This window comes from Macaca nemestrina, chromosome 7, assembly GCF_043159975.1.
Source record: "Macaca nemestrina isolate mMacNem1 chromosome 7, mMacNem.hap1, whole genome shotgun sequence".
NCBI classification, from domain to species: domain Eukaryota; kingdom Metazoa; phylum Chordata; class Mammalia; order Primates; family Cercopithecidae; genus Macaca; species Macaca nemestrina.
The window spans coordinates 1,463,164-1,482,113 of NC_092131.1; the positions used below are offsets into that span (position 1 = coordinate 1,463,164).

At 44.1% G+C, this 18,950-nt stretch overlaps 1 protein-coding gene across 1 annotated transcript; it reads right to left on the minus strand.

The window, feature by feature from the left end:
- Positions 1-1,379: 1,379 nt before the first annotated feature.
- On the minus strand, positions 1,380-3,974 carry LOC105489901 (disintegrin and metalloproteinase domain-containing protein 21-like). The gene has a single exon (XM_011755088.3). It carries the CDS (start codon positions 3,804-3,806, stop codon positions 1,608-1,610), a length of 2,199 nt encoding a protein of 732 aa, XP_011753390.2. The 5' UTR covers positions 3,807-3,974; the 3' UTR covers positions 1,380-1,607.
- Between the last annotated feature and the right edge of the window lie 14,976 nt (positions 3,975-18,950).

Below are 18,950 nucleotides of genomic sequence, written 5' to 3' on the forward strand. Positions count from 1 at the left end.
CTGAGCAGTGCCCCTGCTGGTCCCATCTGCTTAGGGGGTGGGGCAGGGGACACAGGCCCTGACACGAGGTGGGGCCGTGCCAAGCATGGTGGTCTTGCAAGGGCACCAAGTGAGTGGGCTCTTGAGAGAGGGGATATCATTGCCTCCGGGGCCACAGGAGAGAGATCAGCTGGAGTGTGAGGTGGGGGGTGGAGATGCAAGAAGGCTGGGATGGGGCCTGCTGCTCTATCAGCAAAACCCCTCACACCCGAAGGGCACACAGCAGGAGGGCATCATATTCACTGACCTCATAGGTAACTGTCCATTAGCGTTCACCCACAAAATAATAAAATACACTGAGAGGGGCACAGGAATGGATTGCTTGCATCTTTATGTCGGCTGAATGGAGGAAATTTCTAAGCAGGTTGAGAGAAAGGATATCAAGCTGTGTTTGGAGAAAGGGGTGGGAATTCTAAACAATGTTATGGAAGCAGGGCAGCTAGAACCACAGGTGTATTCAGAAGAATGCTAGATCTCAGTACTACTCTAGAATATCAGCAGTTTTCTGTGGACGGTATGGGAAGTGTGATTTCTTCTGTTTGTGGGTTTTGCGTTTCACATTCTCTGTGACATATCTACACTGCATTTTAAAAGTAAAAATTATTGTGAATTTCAATTGAAATTGAATTTCAATTGAAAATAAAATGTTATCTCATTCAGATCTTTATACATTTAACTTCCACGTTCCTTTACAATAACTTAGCAACACAACTTAGCAACACAACTAGCCCTGTTTTCACCCGGACCAGCCTGTGCTGCTACAAGCCTGGTTTCTCTTCCTCATCACAACATACTCAGCTTCCCTTCCCGTTTCAGTTCGAGGAAATGTGGGGCGGGAAGGGAGGGGCAGCTGCCACTCACACAGCTCACACTGAATGCCAGAGAGCTTGCCCCGCACCTCTGCCTATTTTTCTAGTTGAATTTCATTGCATGCAGCAATCAACCTCAGGAATTCATTTTCCCACATACGGGAAGCTCAGCCCCAGGTAGGGGGATTTGCTTGGTGGGGGATTTGAACCCAAATCCCTCTCACTGCAAAACCCACAGCATCCCCGTGAGGGAGAGACAGGGAACAAGGAGTAGCCCTGGGTCACCCTAAACTGACTTCAGGCTCAGAGAAGGACAGATTACCGGGGAAGTGAGGAGGCTCATTGCTCTGGAGCTCACTTCTGGAGAAATGTCATGAAGGGGCCCTGTAAGGAGCTGGTGGTAAATTCTGTTAATTCTGGGACCAGCAACCTCACATCAAGACCTGCCTGCTCACTTAGGTCTCTCCAGACCAGAGGCTCTGGCCAAGTTTGGGCTCCCAACAGAGTCTAAGAAAATGTGGAGAGCACCAATACGTGTTCTTGAAGATTTATTCCAGAGTGAGCATCAGTGAACTACAAGAACCTGAGACAGAAGCCAACACCTCCCGTTTCCCCATGATGTGAGACAGGACCCTGTGCCTCCTGCAGACTTCAAGAAGTGTGGACTTGAGCTTTGGCATCCCCCTCAGTGATCCTGTTCCATAGATTTTGCTGTTATATTCTCTGTATCTTTACCGGGGTCGGGAGGCTGACTTAGTCTTATTCTGGGTCAGTAACTGTCACTTTCTCAACTGTGGTGGTCCTGAGAATTCGCGCATTTGTGGCCATCCCAAAGAGCAGTGCAATTACGAAGGTGTAAATACGACCAAAGACCACTCTCAGATACAGCACTGACTGCTGGCTTTGTTTGACCGAACGTGTTCTTCTTGGAGGTGGCCCGCTGTCAACACTCCCACCAATACCTCTTCTTAGGCACCGTGGAGGATCCCAGCCTATATGGCAATGGCAGTTCCTTCTGTTGTTGCAGACCCCTCTATGACTGCACTTCTCAGGGTGACAGTCATAGCCCAGTGAAGTGATAGTTGCATTGCACTGGCTGTTATTACAGAAGATTCCATCAGCACAAGGAGTGCCGTCTATCACATGTCCAACATCAGTTGTGTCTGTTGCACGGTGTTCATCCAATCCAAAACACTGAAACCTTCCTCTCACTGAGTGATGGAATGAAACATGTTCCTGCAGCCGGGGAAGATGGGTCACGTTGGTACACTGCAGTCTTCCACAAAACTTATCTATTAATGCACAAGCCTCATAGGCGATAGCTGTTCGTGCTCGAGTACAATGTCCGAATCGGTGATTTTCAAGATTGATGTCATAGCAGTCCTCAGGAGCATCCTCAGCACTGACACCAAAGATCGCCTTGCAGAGCACATTGCGGTCAGTGCAGTTCCCATGATAGCAGTAGCCTTCTTCAGTGCACGGGGTTCCATCTTGCAAATAAAAGTCTGGGGGGCATGTCAAGGTGGTCCCATGACAGTACTCTGGAAGGTCACATATATTTTGGATAGGTCTGCAGAGAGTCCCTAGTGGGGAGAAGCTGCAGTTTGTACAGCAGTCTCCTAGATGACAGATGCTCCCCGGTGTGAAGTGACAGTCACTTTGGCAGCAATGACTGGCATAACACTGCTTGAAGGAGCCACAGTCACATTCCTCCTTCCCTTCCACGATGAGGTTTCCACAGAGAACCGTTGTCATGGTTTCGTTATACACTGGAGTCAGTGCTTCGAAAATACACCGGCCTGTACTTACAAAACAATTTTGTATATGTCCATAGGAACAGTTACTGAATGCATCTGTCATCCCAGGATATCGCTGCATAATGCAGGAGGTCCTTCTCTGACATGTGCAGTATTTATAATCATAAGCCACACCCAAACTTCTCATCAGTATATGGGTTGTTATGACGGCTACCAATAAATAATGTCTGTCTAGAGTACCAATGTGTATAAGGCTTAAATGTGTACAGAAGCTATATCTTCTTGGTTCATAGTTAGATTCATGTGGCGCGTCTTTAATAAGTAGTGTGGATGAATGAACACGAAAAGTATCAAAAAAGGTTCTTCTAAAATAGTTAAGTATTGGACTATGATATCGATAGTCATTCACAGGGGCTGGGTCACGACTATTGTATATGGTCAAAATATAAATATAGTACCGCAGATCAATATTTTGAACAATGCTGTCAATGACACTGAACATCTGGACCACCTCTTTGGAACAAGTTGTAATATTGTCATATATACGATAATATGAATTGGAACATTGAACGTGGCCTTTTATATTGCCTCTATGAGAACTATACAGTGAAGGAGATAACCTGGGATTCATGCTGTCATTTGCTTCAGAGAACAGGGGGTCTGTCTCCTCATTGTCACCATCTCTAAATGTGGGCCCCATTGCGTTGGGCTCGGCCACTATCTGAGAAACAACATGTTCAAACCTGCGGGAATCCTGGAGGGGTTTGATTTCATAGGCAAGGTCGTCCAGCTTCATGATGCCTCTGAGGCCCCCATAGCACGTGTCGACGGTGACCATGGACAGAGGCACCTCCTCCAGGTAGCCGAGGTAGTAGCAGTCTGGAGGGATGTAGGGGTCATCCACCTGCAAGGCTCCTTGGTCATCCTGAGTTGTCATCAGCAGATGTCTGGGCCAAAGAAGGTGTTTTCTCCGCATGTGAACGACGTGTCTTTGACCCCCAAAACGCAGGCTGTAGGACAGCCAGCCGGGAAACTGAACGCCTTTGCCATGGTGTGTCTCCTTCCTGGGAATCACCACCTCAGAGGATGCGTAGTGCCACAAGGGACGGCCTTGAGAACACCAGACTGGAGCCAGGAGTGCCCAGAGCCCCAGAAGCAAGACAGGGGCCCTAAGGGTGACCCGCACCTCTGCTGACCTCATGCCCCAGCCCAGGGATAGTCATCCGAAGAGAATGGGAAAGGAAAGGACTGTCCTTGGGGAAGCCAGGCCCCCACCAGCTGCGGTGGCTCCGTCCCTCCCAGGGCGACCCTGACATAGAACAAAGGACCTCCCCCCAGGCTCCTGCACCACACATGGGGGCACCTGGACTCCTGCAGAGAATGAGGTAACAGTCCCAGGGCGGGGCAGGGGTGGATCCAGAGAGGATGGCAGCTGCTGCACACAGGATGAGGCTGAGGGTCCTGGCTGTGAGAATTCACTGGGAAGGGAAAAGGGAGAGGGAAGCAGGGCTGTGTCTCTTTTACCACCGTCAATCTTTTCTGTTGCTTTCTGAATCTGCAAAATACAATGATGTGTTGAATGCCCTCGCATCAGGCGTGTAATTCTCGGTCGCTCTGTGGGTTAATACTGCTCCTTTCTGTGGGTCACATTGCTTACTCCGTTGCCATGTGGAGGTAGACACTGCCAATACTTTCCTTGCGGATTGAATGTTTTTCTCGTCTTAGTAAGTACCCATGTCTTATTCTTTTTCCTGTTGTTTCATTTTGTTTTGGTTTTGAAGTTTTGTTTGAAGTTACCAGATTGTGAAAGGAAAATATCCTGGGCCCCGTCAAGCTGGGAACCACTCAGGGAAAATCTGCCTCCCAGTCTATTTAAAGCTGTCCCTCTGGTCACAAAGATAGACGCATATTCTGAAGGCCTCCTCTGCAAACACTTATCACAAACTCAAAAGAATGCAACCATCTGTCTCTCACCTACCTGTGACCTGGAAGCCCTAAGTGGGGAGGACTTGCTTTGAGTTGTCTCAGCCTTTCTGGGTGGAACTAATGTCCTTCTTACTTATATTCACTGGTGTCTCATGTCTCCCTGAAGTGCGTCAATCAAGCCGTGCCTGACCACCCTGGGCACATGTCATCAGGACTTCCTGAGGCCGTGTCACAGGCGTGTCCTCAACCCTGGCAAAGGAAACTTGCTAAATTAACTGAGATCTGTCTCAGAGTTCCTGGGTTCACAAGATCAATAGTTGAAATAGGGTAACTCTTTCTTCTGTGCTGTGTAAAACCCTTGTGAATTATGGTACTTTTTACTTAGTCCATCTACTGGGGGCAGACGCTATTCCTGACCCCATGAGAGCCCCAGGTGCTGCCCCTCCGATGCTTCTGTGTGGTTCTCTCCTGGTCTTTGGTCATTTCTTCAGATGCACGAGCCAATCAGTTCTCAGGGAAGGACACAGGGGGCCCTGTGTGGGTGTCTCATATCTGAGAACAAATATTTTGCATATATCTGCCAATTCTGTCATTGCTTATGAGGGGAGGGAAAATCCAAGGCCAGATCGTTATCAGAAACACAAATTACTCTTTCCTCAAAAGTGTAAATATTTACCTTTCCTGGCAAATGTGGTCACTCTATTTAAACTTAACGTGACCGTGGTGTGTTTCGAAGGCTGTGTTGTGTGGCACTTTGTCTTCCAATGTCCCGTACTCCCATCTTCCATCCCTTTGAATCCCGCCTTTTTACCACAGATGTACAATTATGGATGAAGCCGTTTTCCCCTCTATGAGTGTGCAGTTTGGACGCCCTTTCCCTGCCCCTTCAGGGTTTTCACAGGGAGGAGAAGGAGGATATTTGACCTCCCTGAAGAATTCTGCTATGGGAGACTGTGTCCCTCCTAAATTCATGTGTTGAAGTCCCAACCCTTGGTCGTTCAGAATGAAATCATACTTGGATGATTGTCCTTTAAAGAGATGAATAAGTTAAAGTGATATTTCTGGAGTGGGACCCTAATGCAATCTGACTGTTGTTATAAGAAGGGGAAGCAGGAGGGAGGGTGCACACGCCCCGACGGATGGTCATGTTACCACAGAACAGCGGGAAGGCACCGTCTGCACACCAGGGAGCAAGACCTCAGAGGAAACCCACCAGCTGGCAGCTTGATCTTAGGCTTTCATCCTTCACAACTGTGAGGAAATCGGTTTTGTATTGTAAGCCATTCAATATGTGGTATTTTGTTATATAAAATGAATACAGTAGGTAACAGGAGATCTTCTATACATTGAAAAAGTCGGATGGCCAGAGAAACCTGGACCCTCCTTTTCAGACCTGAGCAGGGTGATGGACCTGCTTTGGGACAGGAGAGGGGAAGAGATGAACCCAGCACCTGGACCCAGGTGAGCCATTCCTCAGCAGGCCGTCGCTGGGCCGGCCGTCGCTGGGCCGGAGCTTGCACAGGTGTGAAAGAGCATGTCTTGGTCTTCAGGGGCCCGTTGGAGTTGGAGGGAGGATGCTGTAAACTCTCGCTCACAGAAGAACCCATCATCGCTGTGCCCGTGTTTATGTGAATGGGGATGTGTTTCCTGGGTGTGCTCATCCCCAAAGAAGAATTAATCAGGTCTCTAGGACTAGAAGGAGGTTGTGGCATTTGTGTGTATTAAAATCTGTGGCTGGACCATAAATTACATTAAAATGCTCATGGGAAGGCACAATGGAAAGAAACACTTTGTTACAGAAGGGAAAAAATGGTAATTATTTAAATGAGATGCCTTTGGAGTCACCGCGCCGAGAGGAGCCGATCACATGAGAGTGCTGGGTTTCATGTTCAGGAGATCAGGAGTGTCCGTCTGCTGGCTTTTACGATACTTAGAAAGAACTGGGAGTATAATCTGTGAATGGAGGGCATGTAGAGAAAGGGGAGGCCAAATGTTTGATGGGAATGGAGGGTCACTATTGGAGCCATTAGGAAATATAGAAGCTGAATTATGCTGAAGCACAGAACAGTGTTCCTGGGTAATTCTGTGTTGCTTTGGGAGCTGCTGAACATACAGAAGTTTCACTGTTCTTAGTCCTCGAATTCTCTAGAATCTCTTGAAAGCCCAGTTTTAAATATTGGGAATGTAGGTAAGACACATTCACGGTTAAAAATTCTTAAGAAAGGATGTAGGAAGAAACGTAAAGTAATCAATTTAGGTTATGAAAATTTAGTTATGGCGAACTGTGATGTCCGTTTCTCACTTGGAATAATGGAATGTGAGTCATTAATCATCCCAACGGCTCATTTTTCCATAGCCATCGATTACAAAACTGCTGGATAATTTCCTGAATTGCCCACCCTAGAAGCTGACCTCACATTTCCTCAGTGAGAAACCGCCAGTCCCGTTGATCCAGACTCGTTTTTCCCATCAGGGATTTTGTATTTCTGTGGACCCATGGTACAGTGCTGGTGAGGGCGGCAGAGGGGAGGATCTGAAGAGGGCATTCTTGAGCCATTCTTCAGCAGAGGAGAGAAGAAGCATTGCAGTCTTCCCATTTACCTGTTGGCCTTGCATCTGCATATGGCCTCGGGAATGCTGCCAGCCTATCCACGCATGATGTAGCTTATTTAGGGGATGAAGGTGGCATGCTGGGTGTGCCAGTGCCAACAGCCAAGAGAATCAACTGCCTGGTGCATGCTGCTTTTATGAAAGCAAGCCCAGGGTCACTTGCTTTCTTCTGTATTAGATTCTCTGTTGAAAATTTAATTCTTCTGTATTAAATTCTCTTTCTTCTGTATTAGATTCTCTGGTGAAGATTTTTCTTTGTTTCTGCCTGAAATTGCCACACATAGTTACCTAGAGGCATTACAATAAACTGATCTGAGACTTCACTGACTTCCTGGTGAGGTTAAAATGAGTGTCAGGTGCATAGTGAGACAGACAGGAGACATGGGTGCATAGCAAGCTTGTGTTCACCATGGTTTGTATCTTAATTAGGGAAATTTTTGTACCTTCCTTAGATGTTCAGGCACTCCATTAAGGACCCTGACATAACATGATTTATTGACAGACCATAGCTGAAAATATAGAACTGGATATAACAAGGAGAATGTACTATTACTATTTTATCTTTTTCTTAAAATACACTCTTCCATCTGAGGTGAAAATTAATCCAGACGGTAGAACTTATTGCAGTTATTACAGCATTTTAGCAAATCAAAAGCCACAGAACAAACATATGGACAGATAGTAGGTATGTTTTTGGAATCATAAACAAGTTTGTGATGATTTTAAAACCAAAAGATGTCTCACGACGGCTGGAAACCTCTCAAAATGAAACAACACACTGAGGATCTTTGAGAAGTACTCTGACCTCCTAGCGAACTGACTGATACGTTGGCTGAGCTCCATGTAGAAAGCCAAAGGAATTTCTGCAGACACCGTCATGTCAAGCACAACCGTAGCCCTTTTCACACATTCAATGGTTAGATCTTGGGAGGGAATCAAAGAAGCCTTTGTAAAATACCAAAATTTAAACACCGATTTCGATTTAAAAAGTGTTAAAATATGCTTGTGGCCTACACTCAGAAAATCTGTGTCCTTCAGATGGTGGCACCAGATGGTTTCAAGTGGCTATTCGGTAAGTTTCTCAGTGAAACTACCAGATATAGAATAAATAAATTGCCACTGTCTTAAATCAACCCGTGGGAAAGGAAAACTACGTAAATACAGCAGAGAGGAAACATTGTCCAAGGAAAAAACAATCTCCAGAAACTCTTGTTGAAGAAACAGAGGCATCACAGTTACTAGAAAAATATATTGCATTTCATTATATTATGGGGTACAACGTGATGTTTTGATATATGCGTGCATTGTGAAATTATTAAATCAAGTAAATAAACATGTCCATCACCTCACATACTGCTTTTTTTATGGTGTAAATGTGTAAAAGCTACTCTCTTATCAGTTTTCAAGTATATGTAGTACATTAATATCCCTGAGGTCACCATGCTGTGCAATAGATCTTCAAAAGAATTCCTTTTGTCTAACCAAAACTCTGTACCCTTTCACCAACGTCTCAGCTTTCACATCCTCCTGACACCAGCCCCTGGTAGGCAACATGCTACTCTCTACTTCTCTGAGTTCAGCATTTTTAGATTGCATGTATAAGTGAGATCATGGAGTATTTTTTTATACTAGGCTTATTTCACTCAACATAAAGACATTCAAACACTCAGCATCACTAATCATCAGGGAAATGCAAATTAAAACCACGATGAGGTATCACCTCACACATGTTACAATGTCTTAGTCTCAGTCTGTCTTTGTGTTGCTATAACAGAATACCAGAGACTGGGCAATTTTTTTTTTCTTTTTTGAGACAGAGTCTCACTCTGTTGCCCAGGCTGGAGTGCAGTGGCGTGATCTCCGGTCTCTGCCAGCTCCGCCTCCCAGGTTCACACCATTCTCCTACCTCAGCCTCCCGAGTAGCTGGGACTACAGATGCCCACCACATGGAGAATGGGCAATATTTTAAAAAAAGGAATTTATACTTAATGGTACTTGAGTCAGAGAAGTCCAATATCAAGGCGCTGGCATCTGAAAAGGGCCTTCTCACTGCGTCATCTCACAGCACAGGAGGATAAGCAAGAGAACACTTGTCTGTGAGAGAAAGGAGACCATCTTTTATTAGAAACTCAATCCTGTAATAACTAGCCCACTCCCATGATAGTGACAGTAATCCATTCATGAGGACAGAGCCTTCATGACCTAATCACATAAGAAAGTCCCACCTCTCAACACTGTTGCATTAAAGATTTTTTCCAAATCCTAAACTTTGGGTGACACATTTAAACCATAGCATTCCATTCCTAATACCAAAGTTTATGTCCTTATCACAATGTACACTACATTCATTCCATCCCAATTATCTCCAAAGTCTTAACTCATTCAGCATCAGTGCAAAAGTATGAAGTCCAAAGTCTCATTTAAATCAGATATGAGTGAGACTGAAGGCACAATTTAGCCTGATACAAATTGTTTCCATCTGTGAGCCTATAAAGTGAAAACGAGTTATCTACTTTCGAATACAGTGAACGATGGGGCAGGTATGGGATAGAAATTCCCATTTCAAAGGGGAGAGATAGGCAAGGAGAAGGGGAGCCTAGTCCAAAATCTAACAGGGAAAACAACATTAAGCCTTAAAGCTGGAAAATCATCCTCCTTGACTGCATCTTGTGCACGCTGGGGTGGCGGATGGGCACCCAAGGCCTCCGATAGTCTTGCCCCTATGGATTTGCTGGGTTCAGTCCACTCAGCTGTTCCCACAGGTGGGACTCTCATCCCTCTAGCTCTCCTAGGCTGACTGGAAACTCTTTGTTGTGCCTCTGAATCCACATTTCTGTTTGGCATTGTGCTAAGGGCCCAGTGTGGTGACTCCATCTCTGCAACAACTCACTACCTGAGACCTTAGGCTGTCCACAGCATTCTTTGAAATCTAGGTGGAGAAAGCCGTGCCCTCGTGGTTCTTGCATTCTGCACACCTGCAGAATTAGCAACACTTGGATGCCATGGAAGTTGATGATTTGTACCATTAAAGTGATGGCTTGAGCCACTCCTAGGTCCTCCTGAGCCACAGCATGGGCAGTCAAGGAGTGCTGTGCCTGAACACAGGAATCCTAAAGTGCATGCTAGAAGTGAGGCCATAGATTTGCCTCAAATTTCTTCCACCATATATCCTTGTTCATGGCTCTGAACTTCCACCTTACAGAAAGGCCTGGGGATGAGAACAATTCAGCCATGTTCTTTGCTACTTTATAGCAAGGATAGCCTTTGCTCCATTTTCTGATAAGCTATTCTTCTTTTTCTTCTGATTCCTTATCAGAACGGACTTTATTGTCCACGGTTCTACCAACATTCTAATGGTCATCACTTCAATAATCTCTAAGAAGTTTCAGAATTTCCTCACAGCTCTCTTCTTCCAAGTGCTCAAAAGAATCACCCCTCGTGTTCTATTCAGGGCAATGTAGACTTTTTATAGTCTGATCCTCCAAATTATTCCAGTCTCTGTGCATTACTACTTCCACTTCTACATTTTGGGGTATTTGTTATAACAACAGCCCCAACCCTTGATACTGATTTCTTTGTCTTAGTCCACCTTGTGGTGCAATGAGTGAATAGTACAGACTGGCTAATGTATAAGTAAAAGAAATTTATGTTCTCACAGTTCTAGGAAGTCCAATATCAAGGTGCTAGTATCTTGCAAGGGCCTTCTTGCTGTAACACCTATGTGGGAGGCAGGAAAGCATGTGTGAAGGAGAGAAAAGGGGCTAAATTCATCTTTTAATGAGGAACCCAGGCCTGTAGTAACTAATCTACTCCCTCAATGAGTAACCCACTCTGGCAATAATGGCATTAATTGCTTCATGAGGGCAGAGCCCTCATGACCTAATCATTTCTTAAAGTTCCCACCTCTGGACACTATTGAATTTGGGATTAAGTTTCCAATATACATTCTTTCTCAATAGCAGGGGCTTTTTAATAGGTTTACCATCCAAGGCTGCAGCAGGCTCTGAAGCAGTGGCCTGAGCGTGGCAGTCCTTTGTGAGAATGGAGAGAAGTGAACTGACTCATGGAGACACTAGTTGATGAAGTCAAGGGACTCATTGCTTCATTACATGGATAGTGAGGGCGATTGAAGGCATTAACAGATTATTGATGGTGGCAAAACCGTCTGAGGTGGAGACCATGGGGAGTCAACCAGAAAAAGAGGACACATCCCATTAAATGGTGCTTCATCTCCTTGCAAAACAGATGAAAGGAAAGTGAAACACAACGCCATAGTGTATACCAGACAGTGAACTGAGGGAAGAGTTTCCTAAGGCATAACTGATAAAGTGAAGAAATCATATGAATCTTTGCATGGTACTAACATGTGGACTGTGGCTTCATTATTTCTTATTACAATTTTACTGAGATATTATTTCTAGAAGGAGACTGAAAATGAAGTGTGAAAAGTTAAATGGGATTTCTATTCTAAGTCCTTTTCAGATGAGAGGAACTAAGGAGTTACAGGGGAGAAACAATAATAGCTGCTGAGCAAGACTTTTGCAGGACAGGACAAGGAATCACCAAGGAGAAAAAGGAAACATCAGCTTCACTTCTCATCTACTCCTGAGCCAGGTCCTGAGCGCCCCCTGCTGGTGCTGATCGTCCCCTGGTGTCTGAGCACCCCCTGGTGGTGTCTGAGCCACCCTACTGGAGTCTGATCCCCTATGCCTGCCCTTAGCGCCCCCTGGTGGTGCCTGAGCTGCCCTGGTGGTGTCTGAGCCGCCCTGGTATTGTCTGAGCCTCGCTAGTGGTGTCCTGAGCTCCATTAGTTTCTGAGCTTTCCTGGTGGGTCCTGAGCCGCGTTGGTGGCATCTGAGACCCCTGGTTTCGAGCCCCCCGCTGGGTCCTGAGCCCTTCTGGTAGTGTCTGAGTGTTCTTTTCACCATAGACTCAAATAAGATTGAGCAGTGATTCTTTCATCTGTGGTGGTCATTCCAGGTGAGCTGTCTCAGGGCACATGGGGACTCTATCCCTAGGACCACTTGTCCCCACAGGAGGAGAGACCACAGTAGCAGCATCAAGGGTAGGTCACAGCATTGTCACCGGAAGACCCCATATTTTTCTTCCAGACGCAGTGAACCTTGTTACCCTCTTCCCACACTGCACGGGGGTCATACAGAGAGGTATCTTGGGGTGACCTGACCCTGGGATGTTATGGAAAAGGAGACAGCCTGAGCTCATGACTCCTAGAATTACATGCTCCAGTCATGGCTATATACAGACCTGCAATTCTTTTCCTTTTACTCAGGCACTTTGCCTTCTGGGAGAGGACAGTGGAGATCTACAGCCCTCTACAGTGTACTAGAGCCGACTAGAGCTGAATAGCCACTTTCTTTGTGCAAGTTTCCTTTCTGTGACTTTACTGGATTTCACTGCTAGTAAGAGTTCATCCAGACAGATTCCCAGGCAGTGTCCACATGAAAGGAAAGGAAAGGCCGATGGGCAGAGACGCCTTGAGCATCCAGTCCCAGGGTACCTTTGCCAGCTGCCCTTCCTAACATCCAGAGGCAGGGAAGGGAGGAGCCCTGCTGAGCAGTACACACGTGTCCGCAGAGAGAATGTCATAGAAATGCAGCTCCACTCCCGCTCATGAGAAGTAGCTCATCCGCTTCCTGTAGGCCCTGGTGAGGAGCCAGTCCATGTCTGGGTCCCTCCTCAGCATCCCCACCATGGAGCCTGTGCCTGCTCATCACTATTGAGGGAGCATCCCTCCTGCAGCAGGCTCACCTGTGACTGCCCCACACAGGGCTGCTCTCGGTGTGTTTTCTCTGTGCTTGCAGGCCTCCCTTGTGAAGTTCAGCTGAGGGAGGCCGAGGACATGCAAGTCTGCCTTGGGCATTCTCTGAGCCTTCTGTAAAGACTGGTTCCACCTTCACTAAAAATAGCTTAAGCTGGGTCCAGCAGGCTGGAGTGGGTGGCACAAGTGTGTGATCCAGCTGGAAAAAATCAGTCCATTCTCCATCAGACAAGGAAGAACTCAAAAGACTTCTTGCTGTTTAATAGGGAGCTGAGCAAGAGTAAGGTGTAGAAAGCTTACTTAAAGAAATAATAACAGATAAATTTCCAAAACTTGAGAAAGATATAAATATCCAGGTACAGGAAGGCATTACAACACCAAACAGAAGCAACAAAAATAAGACTACTACAAGACATACAATAATCAACTTTTCAAAGGCAAGGACAAAAATTGGATCATAAAACCAGCAAGAGGAAAGAAACAAATAACATATGAAGGCATTCCAATTCCTCTGGCAACAGGCTTCTCAATGGAAATGACACAGGCCAGGAGGGAGTGGATTGAAATTTTTTAAATGCTCAAAAGAAAAAAAATCTGCCATCCAAGAATATTTTCTTCAGCAAATTATCCCTCCAATTCAAAGGAGAGATAAAGACTTTCCTAAACATACAAAAGATGAGAGAATTCACCACCCTCGGACCCGTCTTACAAGAAATGCTAAAGGGAGTTCTTAAATCTGAAAGAAAAAAGTACTGAAGAACAAAACAAAACTTTTATAAATATAAAACCCACTGGTAAAATTAGGGCCATGGAGAAACCCAGAGGATGGAGTCCAAATGTAGAATTTTTGCGTGTCTTTTTTGCCTTTGCTTGTTTCTGTTCTTTCATTTGAGTTGTCATCTCCTTTAAGTAACTTCTTATATCTGTAATGTGTTTCTTCTAAGACTCATGATGACCACAGCACAAATTACCTATAACAGATTCACTAAAAATCAGAAGCAACAAATTCTACCAGAGTAAATCACATAACCGCAGAGAAAGACAAGAAAAAGAAGAAAGAAAGAAAGAAAGAAAGAAAGAAAGAAAGAAAGAAAGAAAGAAAGAAAGAAAGAAAGAAAGAAAGAAAGAAAGAAAGAAGGAAGGAAGGAAAGAAGGAAGGAAGGAAGGAAGGAAAGAGGGAGGGAGGGAGGGAGGGAGGGAAGGAGGGAGAGAAGGAAGGAAGGAGGGAAGGGAAGGGAAGGAAGGAAAAATAAAGAAAGGAAGGAAGGAAGAAAGAAAGAAAGAAAGAGAGAGAAAGGAGTCTCAAAACTGCCAGAAAATGGGCAACAAAATGGCAGTGGTTGCTCCTTCCTTCTCTTTTCTCCCAATCAGACAGCATCGCTCCCCACACTGTGCTACTTGGTGTTGGGAAAGGAGTGACACAGGTAATGCTAAACTGTTATTCTTATTCTCTTCAGTGTGTCTTATTTTTAGACTGTAAACAGGTATGGGGATCTCTCACTTGGCTTCCTTAGCTCTTGTGACAGTATTTTTGGACATAGATAATTGTTCAGATTAATGTTCCTGCAGGGAACGATCACTGGAGAGTCCTATTCCGCCATCTTGCTCCTGGAAGATCACTCAAGACTGTCAGACTAAAGGACACACATACACTGAAACTGAAAAGAGGGAATGAAAGAAGACATTTCATGCAAACATTAACCAAAAGAGAGTGAGGTGTGAGTATCTACATATATATCAGAAAAAAATAGATTTTAAGTAAAAAGCTCTCACAAAAGACAAAGATCTTTGTCTTATATAATTATTATATGTGATACGAAGTTTCACTTATCAGAAAGACACAGTTATACACACACACACAAATGCATCCAACATCAAAGTACCTAGACATATAAAACTATCATTTACAGATCAGAGAGGAGACACAGAAAGCAATACAATACAACTAGAAGATTTCAACACCCCACATTCATCAACAGATAGAACATACAGACAGAAAATCAGTAGGGCAACAGCAGACGTGAATAGCCATAGAGACCGAATTGACCTAACAGATAGATACAGAACATTCAATTCAAGTCCAGCAGAGCATGCATTCTCCCCAAATGCACAGGAAACGGTCTTCAGGATAGATCACGTGCTAGGTACTACACATGACCTCAGCCAAAAGGCTGAGGAGCAATTACATCACATGTTAGGTCACAAAGAAGACTCAACAAAATTAAGAAGACTGAAATCATATCAAGTATCATTTCTGACAATGGATTGAAACCAGAAATCAATAATAGGGAAAAAACTGAAAATTAACAAAGAAGCGTAAGCTAAGCAAACTTAAAAGATAAGGTAGAAAATATTTTGAAATAAATGACAGTGAAAACGTACTACATTGAAACATGGGATACTGCAAAAGCAGTACTAAGAGGGAAATTCATAATGATGCACACCTGCATTAAAAGAGGAGCAAGGGGCCAAACACAGTGGCTCTCACCTGTAATCCTAGCACTTTGGGAGGCTGAAGTTGGTAGATCATTTGAGGTCAGGAGCTCAAGACCAGCCTGGCCAACATGGTGAAACCCTGTCTCCAATAAAAATACAAAAACACAAAAATTACCTGGGTGTGGTGATGCATACCTGTAATCCAAACTACTCAGGAGGTGGAGGTTGTGGTGAGCCCAGACTGCACCACTGCACTCGAGTCTGGGCGACAGAGTGAGATCCTGTCTCAAAAAACAAAAACAAGAACAAAAAAAAGAGGAGAAAGAACCTAAATTAACCTTATTAATCTCACACCTCTGGATTTAGAGAAAGAATAAGTCTAAAGTTAGAAAGAAATAATAAACATTAGAGTGGAAATTAATGAAATAGAAAACAGAAAAACAATAGGAAAATCAACAAACTAAGGGCTTTTGAGAAAAAGACAAAATTGACAAAACTTTAGCTAGACTATGAAAAAAGAATACTCAAATAGCATCAGAACTGATCAAGGAGACATTACAACTGATGCTACAGAAATAAAAATGATCATGATGTGATACGATCTGGATCTGTGTCCCCAGCCAAATGTCATGTTCAGTTGTAATCCTCAGTGTTGGAGGTTGGGGCCTGGCGGGAGGTGACTGGATCATGGGAGTGGGTTTCTCACGGTTTAACACCATGCCCCTTGGTGCTGTCCTCCGATAGTGAGTTCTCCTGAGATCTGGTTGTTTAAAAGCATGTAGCACGGTCGGGCAAGGTGGCTCACGCCTGTAATCCCAGCACTCTGGGAGACCGTGGCGGGCAGATCACAAGGTCAGGAGATGGAGACCATCCTGGCTAATACGGTGAAATCTCGTCTCTACTAAAAAATACAAAAAACTAGCCGGGTGAGGTGGTGGCGCCTGTAGTCCCAGCTACTCGGGAGGCTGAGGCAGGAAAATGGCGGGAACCCGGGAGGCGGAGCTTGCAGTGAGCTGAGATCGTGCCACTGCACTCCAGCCTGGGCGACAGAGCGAGACTCCGTCTCAAACAAACAAACAAACAAACAAAAGCATGTAACACCTCCCATTCTCTCTCTTGCTCCTGCTTCGGCCATGGAAGATGTACCTGCTTCCCCTTTACCTTCCACGATGACTGAGTTTCCTGAGGCCTCCCCAGACGCAGAACTTGCCATGCTTTCTGCACAGCCTGCAGAACCTCTTTTTTTTTTAATAAATTATCCTGACTCAGGTATTTATAGTAGTGCGAAAACAGACTAGTACATGGAAACTATTATAAATCATTATTGAATAAACACCAACACATTGGATAATCTAGAAGTGTGTAAATTCCTCAAAACATACATTCTACCAAGACTGAATTATAAAGAAATAGAAAACCTGAACAGACCAAAAAGGAACAAGGAGTTTGAAACAGTAATCAAAAATCTCCCAATCAAGAGGATTTTAAAATCAAGTTCAAGTGGTTTCTCCAGTGAATTCTACCAAATGTTTAAAGAACTAAAATCAATAACTCTAAACTCTCCTAGAAAGTAAAAGGAACACTTTCAAAATATTTTTATGTGAACACTATCTGATACCAAAGCCAGGAAAAGACCATTTAAGAAAAGAGAACTACAGTTCAGATCTCTAATTTGTATAGGTACAAAAATCGCCAAAACCCAGCAAATAAAATTCAACAGCACAATAAAAGGAACGTATACCACCACCAGAAATGCATGATAAAGTGAGATGTTCCTGTTTGGAAACACAAAATCAAACATCTTTGTAGCAACTCTAAGAGCTGTAGCCTGGCTTGACATGGTGGCTCAAGCCTGTAATCCCAGCACTTTGGGATGCCAGGACAGGCAGATCACCTGAGGTTGGGAGTTTGAGACCAGCCTGACCAACACGGAGAAACCCCGTCTCTACTAAAAATACAAAATTAGCTGGGCATGGTGGCACATGCCTGTAATCACAGCTACTTGGATTGCTAAGGCAGGAGAATTGCTTGAACCAGGGAGGTGGAGGTTGCAGTGAGCAGATATCTTGCCATTGCGCTCCAGCCTGGGCAACTCCGTCTCAAAAAACAAACAAACAAAAAACAAACAAACAAACACTGTAGCCTTTTGACAAGGAAATGCTTCAAACCTTTCTGAAAATAGATGCACCATAAAAGACACATATCCAAACCCCAAGTGGTTCATTCTTGGGTTAAATCGTTTTAACTGTGTTCAAAATATTTTTGAGTTTTGGTTTCTTCCCAGGGTTCCCATCACTCTTTCACCAGCATGATGTTGTTGACTGGTGACAAATTATCCAACAACAACCACAGCTGTGACTTCAAATTTTACCATCAGATGTTGATTGGAGAGAATAATCAATTACCATACAGCAAGATTCACGGAGAAATCATAGTTTCGTGGAGAAATCGAGCTAACATCCACTTGAGCTCATCTGGTGCCACCAAGCATGTATCTTGAGAGCTTCAGAAAACATCGGAGTTAGTTGCACAACCAGATTTTTCTATTATTTTAAATTTAAAATCAGGAGTTGAACATTCATATTTTATAATGGCTTTCTGAATGCCTCCAGAGCTTGATCACTTGAATGTTTAAACAGGATTATAACCTGGGTTGTGGGGACTAGTTTTGAATGATAATCTGCTAGAGTGTGCTCTTTTGCTTCCTTGTTACCTAATTTGTGTGGATGTCAATCTTCATATCAGCCAGCACAGAGAAAGGAGGTGTGGGTTTAAAGGTTCCTTAACGTTGTCCATCTTTTTTGGTGATGATTATATTCTACTTGTTTTCAGTGTTTTCTGCTGTGTACATTAAGAGCGTACCACCTGATATTTAAATATACACATGCATAGTAAAAAGGTTACCAAGCCTAGCAGCAAATTAACCAATCAATTACCTTTCATGGTTACTGTTTTGTAGTAGAAGAAACTAAATTCTACTCTTTTAGCAAATGTTCAGTGTACAATAAAATGTAACTACAGCCCACCTGCTGAGCGCAAGAGCTCTTGATTTTATAACTGCAAACTCTTTCTTGTGTAGCTTCTGCATACCTGCAAACTCTAACTTGTGTAGATTCTGTGTGACCGCAAATTTGTTCACTTTGACCTCTTTCTCCCCATTTCCTACCTCTCCACACCCCTGGTAGCCATCATTTCACTCTGTTTCTATGGATTTCATATTTTTAAAGATTTTGCATGTAAATGAGAACTTGCTGTGTTTTTATCTTGTGTCTGGCTTATTTCACTTAGCACTATGTCCTTTGGATCTATCCATGTTGTTGTAAATGACAGTCGATCTCCTTCCTTCTTGTCTGGTATTGGTGTATATTTCATCAAATCTTCTTTTTTCCCTGAAAACCTCCCCAAATCATGCACTATTTCAACACTTACCTTCTAGATATCCGTCTGTCTGTCTATTCTTGAGATTTGGCTAGCTTACGTGTTCTAGTCAGTGCCTTAAATTTTGCTATTAAGGGTGGGTTTACTTCAGCTGATGGTGATGGTACCTCCTTCTCCATAATACACAGTTTCAGTTTTGAGCTGGGATCTATCAGC